Here is a 5,911-nt window from a genome sequence, read left to right as displayed (position 1 = left end):
TTTTTTTTTTTTGGAGACAGTCTTGCTCTGTCGCCTAGGGTGCAGTTATGTGATCTTGGCTCACTGCAACCTCCACCTCCTGGGTTCAAGCGATTCTCTTGCCTCAGCCTCCCAAGTGGCTGGGATTACAGGCGTTGTACCACCACACCTGGTTAATTTTATATTTTTAGTAGAGACGAGGTTTCAGCATGTTGGCCTCGAACTCTTGACCTCAGGTGTTCCAACTGCCTTGGCCTCCCAAAGTGCTGGGATGACAGATGTGAGCCACTGCACTGGGCCGTGAGTGACTTCTTTCCTGCTAACCAGGACTGAGACATAGGAAGAAGTTACAAAGCTTTTAGAGTAAGACTTAAGACGTGACTTGCAGTTCAGAGTCGGGCTCTCCTGCATTGTTGAATGGCTGATGCACAGCTGTGCTGGGAGAGACTCGCCCGTCCCTGGAGCATCGTGCCTGGTGAGTGTCTTAGTTGGGCCACACTGCATGGTCTGTGCCAACCATGTGACTTATGGTGGGGGCTTGAGCCACAAGGTGTCAGCCGTGTCTATGTCACCGAACCCCAGTAAGACTCGGGACTGCATCCCTGGTTGGTGATGCTCTGTCTGTTGAAGCTGGGAGGGTTCAGTGATGTCTGTGTGCCTTTACCGGCAGCCCCTGCCTGGCCCCTGTTCCGGGAGCCTCTGTCTTTGCTGGGTTTTGTCTGTCATCCACCTTGACTTTGACAGTTGCGCCCAGTCCTCTGAGTGAATTACTGGCCTGAGGGTGGGGGTGGTGCCCTCTGGGCTCCTGAATAGGCATGAGCCTATGTGTCAAAATACCGCATAGAGTGAACATCTCCATTTTATGGTTCAGAAAACGGAGGCTGGGGGCACTTGCAGGGTGCCCAGGCCCCGGCTGTTGTCAACCAGGAACAGACACAGAGCACACAGCCCTTCCCAACCAGGGTTTATTCGGCGCCTGGGCCCAGTGGCGACGGCCTGGCTAGGTTGGGCACTACAGGGTCCTAACTCCTACCAGGTAGAAGAATGTCACTGAAGAGGGCAGGGCGTGGTAAGTGCGGGTCATGCATGGCCGTCTGAGGGGTCGGGGAGAGGCCAGGACCAGGAGGTGGGGGTGCTGGCCCCAGGAAGCCGCCCCCTTCACCCACAACCTTGGGCTTCACCAGGACCGGGCAGCACAGAGACTGCTCTGCCTTCTCGTGTTGGGGGAAGGGAGGCCTCCTTCACATCACAGCAGGGAAACACCGTGTGGAGGACGGGTTGAAAACACAGCCTCTGCACCAGTTTCTAGAACACAGGGGATGTCCTTCACAAGCAGAAGGGGCCAGGGGTGGGCTCCTCCGCGGGCCGCTGGGAGGCTGTCAGTCCCGTCCCACCGTGCACCAAACAGCTAGAAGGACAGAGACAGGTTAGAGGGAAGGAGTGCGAATGTGGGCAGCTGTGTAGCTGGTGGGGGCCGTCTTGAAGGGCAGGTGGGGAGATGGCTTTGAGTCCTTATGTGACCCACAGGTGCTTGCTGGTCACCCAGGAGCAAACCACACACCTGGGAAGGGAAATTCAGTCTGGCTGGAAGTAGGGGGCTGTGGAAGGGTTGCTCTGGTGCAAGCTCTGGCCGGCATACCTGGATGTGGGGCACCTCAGGGCTGGCTCTGAGCCTGGAGCTCTCCTCTCCCCTAGGACCCTCCCTGCACACCTGGCATTGGGGTCAGGGGCTTGCAGGCAAGTCCCTGGGAGAGGCGGGGCGGCTTCTAGGCTCTTGCCCGGCTCTCCAATCAGTGGCCACTGCAGTTCCAGGCCTTCGCCCCCTACCTGGCACAGAGATCCTGGAGAGGGCCTCAGGCTGGCTCAGTGTGTCCACCTTGACGTGCCGGAACGCCTTACACACGGGACTTTGCAGGTGCCTGCGATCCAGGGACATGTGTTAGTCAGGGGCACCAGGAGTGGAGCTCGGCATGTGGATCCCCTGTTAATCCTAGCTCTGCCCAAAATGGGGAGCTTATAAATAAGCCCGGGGGGGGGGTCTTTGGACTCCAAGCCTTTGTGGGAAGGTGAGGGGGTGCCTAGGGAGGCTGACTCTGGGGATCTCTGGAGTAGGCACTGAGCCTTACATGGGAAGCGGGATCCCCCTAGGAGGAGGAGTGGGGCCATCCTCTGCCTGGGACGGATGACAACACAGCAGCTGTGAAGGGTTTTAGTCCCTCATTTTATGAGTCACTGAAGTACGGACAGGGAGGGGACACCCTCACTTCTCATGACAGCCCCTGTTCCCACAGGGGTCCTGAGTTTGTCTGCAAACTGTGCTTACCGGGGAAGCAGGATATCGGGGCAAGAGCTACCCCCAGGCCCTGCTTCCTGCCTGTGGGGTCTGGCGCATCAGAAATTAGGCTCCACCCAGAGTGGGGAACAACCTGTCCCAGATGTGCTCGGAGCAGACGACAAAGGCCTAAAGCCCATCAGAGCTGATGACACCCTACCCCATCTCCCTCCGTCCTGCCAGGCACTCAGCTGGGGGGGAGGTTAAGCGCTGGAACAGCTGATCACATGGGGACTGAGGTACCTTCTAGGTGAGGTCCTCAGCTCTACAGGGTGGTAAAGAAGGCAGTGCCTTGACCCACAAGGTGCTCTACAGGAAAAGAGTGTGGGGTGGTCTCTCCACCCCCCAGGAGCTCCTGGCTCCAGGAAGACAGCCCCCACACCTCCCTGTGTCCCCCTCACCTGCTATGGAGACCCAGTGTCTCACCTCTTCCATGCCTCCTCCGTCTCCCAGAACTCATAGATGACAAAGGTGAAGCCATCCGAGAGCCTCACGGCAGTGATGCTGCAACAGGAGACAGACAGGCAGGGAGGCTGGGGCTCAACCGTGGCCACCCTAGTCCTGTAGCCCACCCCTATACACAACCGCTGCCTTCAACCTTTCTGGTCCTCCAGCGAGACTCAACAGGGTGCCCCCACCACCTGGAATAAGGCCTGCTTTCTTATAGTGGCCAATAGCTATTTGTCAATGACATGTAGTTTTTCTTTTGAGACAGGGTCACTCTGTTGCCCAGGCTGGAGTGCAGTGGCACAATCACTTCAGCCTCCCAAGTAGCTGGGACTATAGGTGTGCACCACTTGGCCTGGCTAATTCAAAAAATGTCCTAGTAGAGCTGGGGTCTTGCTATGGTCCCCACGCTGGTCTTGAACTCCTGGGTTCAGGCAGTCCTCTCGCCTTGGCTTCCCAAACTGCTGCGATTGCAAACTTCAGCCACTGTGCCCAGCTGAAATGTCATGTTAAAATCTTCACCTTTATTTAAACAAAACCAGGTGGCTGCGTGTGATGATGGTTCACACCTGTAATCCCAGAACTTGGGAAGTCTTGAGGGGCCGAGGCAGGTGGATTACTTGAGGCCAGAAATTCAAGACCAGCCTAGCCAAAATGGCAAAACCTGGTCTCTTAAAAAAGTTGCCAGGCCTGGTGCCATAGGCCTGTAATCCCAACTACGCAGGAGGCTTGAGACTCACTTGAACCTGGTGGGTAGAGGTTGCAGTGAGCTGAGCTTCCACCACTACACTCCTGCCTGGGCAACAGAGCAAGATTTGGTCTGAAGAACAAAAAATATATATATACATATAAACCCTATCTTTAAATTATCAAAGCATCTTCCTCCTAATTGTCACCTTATTTAATCCTTGCAACAACCCTACTGCACTGTACCTGACCGAAGGAGGCGGCGGGAGGGGGGCGTTCACAGAGGAAGGGGCTGCAAGCAAGTCCCCCTTCACTCTTTGGGACCCAGGGGACAGCACTCACCTCATTTTACAGGCGCAGATACTCTATGCCGCTCCGGGCTCCTCTCTGCAAGTGCACTACAACGAGGAAGCCCCAAGTGACCATAAAGGGGCCAAGAGCAGGGGATGAGGGGCAACAGTGCTCAGCCTGGAGGGAGGGGGCCAGGCTGGATTCCATCCTGGGACGGACACACCGCTGTGCAGCTTTAGGTACACCGTGCCTGGCAAGTGCAGTGTCGCCTGGCTCTCCAAGCTGGCCGTCTCCAGTTCAACAAACAGCACTGTGTTCTACTCCTACTGAGGCTCTGAAACCAGAGCCTCTCTATCCACCTTGCCTCCTCTCCACAGCCTATCGGGGTGGCCCTACTTCACTCTGGGGCCTCCCACTTCTTCATGTAACAGAAAAGATCGAGTCTGGCCCCTGCTCCTGTACAGTCTGTCCTGCTGGGTGGGAGTGGGTCCTGCCCACCACCCTGGCTACTTACTCAAGCGTGGCCCCTGATGGCCACCCCCGGTCTCTGCAACAGCTGCACTCCTGGCCAGGCTGCTCCTCCCCTAGTGCTACAAGTCAGGCCTCAGTGCACAGGGGGCCCAGGAAGATCCCGTGCAGGACCTGGCCTGTCTGGTTCACAGCCGTGCCCCCAGGCAACGGGGCGAATGAATGTGTGCCCTGGGGATGGAAGAAAGCCCTGGAAAGGGAGGGAGTTGGGCAGAGCCTTGGTGTAGAAATGAAGGGCAGGGGAAACACCTGGGCCTCATGCTCTTTAGGGGCTACTACCAGCAAGAACAAACGGCTGTTGTCTTCTGTGGACCCCTCCACTGTGACCATGGCCTAGCTTTACCAAGGAGCTACATAATCCTGGGGGGATGAACGGGAATTTGAGGGTGAGGCCCCTTGCCCCGCCCTAGACATCTCAGCACAGACCCATAGGGAGGAGGAAGAGAATGGCCGCTAGGTTTCCATCTCAGCACAGCTGTGGGGAAGGAGGGAGGGGCGGCTACATTTCTTGGGCATTTCCCTTCAGCCTCACTGACTCTCCTCTCCTTTCTCGGTTGTTAACTGAGCACACACTATATTCTGGGCCTGGTTTATAAGCAGCAACTCCTGCAAGAGCAACAGCTAAGGCTGACTGAGCACACGTGGCACACCAGGCCTGGCCAGAGCCCTTCACACTTGAGATTCACACACTTGATTGTATATGAATTGTGATCACCCCAGCAAGAAGTCCTGTGGGTGGCCCCCCCCACTTTTTACAGATGAATGAGCTGAGGACAGGGAAATGAAGGCACCTGCCACGTTTGCATGGCTGGGAGGAGACCTGAACCCAGTTCTTATTCACCCACCTATGTGTCTCCCTGGGGTGCGATTTGTACTTAGGGGTAAGCCCAGTCCCACGCTGTTCCTCCACTGCCAGGCAGAGCTCCCTGCCACCATCCCTCCCACTCACGCTTCGGCAGCTCACTCACTGGAAGCAGCTCCTCGCTCCGGCGGTCCCCCGCAGATACGGGCGCAGGGAGTCCAGAAACTCGCTGAGTTGCTCGGGGCACACGGCCATCTCCTGCCGGACCAGCTGCAGGTGCTGCCGGGCCACAGCAGGAGTCAGTGTGGGGCTCCATGCCAGGCCTTCTCCCTAAAGACCCCATCTGGCGTCTATGACCTCCCTCCCTTGGTCAAAATAAAATAAACCTCCCCGACTTTTCATTGTATAATGAAAAGTATAAGAAAGGACTAGAACCTCAAGAGCCCAGTGTAGCGGTAGCCCCCACAAATGGGGAAAACAGAAGAGTTTACCCAGTCCCCACCCATGTCCACAGCTGCCTGCAAGGCCTCCAGGGCCCAGAGACACAGCACATCCACTGACAGTTGATGGACTCAGCATTTTCACATCACTGTCCGGCTGACCACTTTGCTCTAGGCCAGACTTTTTTTGGATCAAAGTCCAGGAGCCTCTGGGCCAGGTATGGTGGCTCACACCTATCATCTCAGTACTTTGGGAGGCCGAGGTGGGCGGATCACAAGGTTAGGAGTTCGAGACCAGCCTGGCCTACATGGTGAAACCTTGTCTCTACTAAAAATGCAAAAAATTAGTCGGGCATGGGGGCGGGCACCTGTAATCCCAGCTACTCAGGAGGCTGAGGCAGGAGA

At 56.5% G+C, this 5,911-nt stretch overlaps 1 protein-coding gene across 2 annotated transcripts in view; it reads right to left on the bottom strand.

The window, feature by feature from the left end:
• Positions 1-930: 930 nt before the first annotated feature.
• NECAB2 (N-terminal EF-hand calcium binding protein 2) overlaps positions 931-5,911 on the bottom strand; it is a 34,062-nt gene continuing 29,081 nt past the window's right edge. For both annotated transcript variants that reach the window (XM_011971074.1, XM_011971150.1), the window contains 4 exons: positions 5,233-5,345; positions 2,738-2,815; positions 1,807-1,898; positions 931-1,387 (listed from right to left, as the gene is read on the bottom strand). In XM_011971074.1, coding sequence (XP_011826464.1) covers positions 1,359-1,387; positions 1,807-1,898; positions 2,738-2,815; positions 5,233-5,345 — 312 coding nt within the window. In that variant the 3' untranslated portion in view covers positions 931-1,358. The remainder of the gene's footprint in view (positions 1,388-1,806; positions 1,899-2,737; positions 2,816-5,232; positions 5,346-5,911) is intronic.

This window comes from Mandrillus leucophaeus, unplaced genomic scaffold (assembly GCF_000951045.1).
Source record: "Mandrillus leucophaeus isolate KB7577 unplaced genomic scaffold, Mleu.le_1.0 Scaffold10, whole genome shotgun sequence".
Taxonomy (NCBI): Eukaryota; Metazoa; Chordata; class Mammalia; order Primates; family Cercopithecidae; genus Mandrillus; species Mandrillus leucophaeus.
This window is presented reverse-complemented; position numbering and strand designations above follow the sequence as displayed.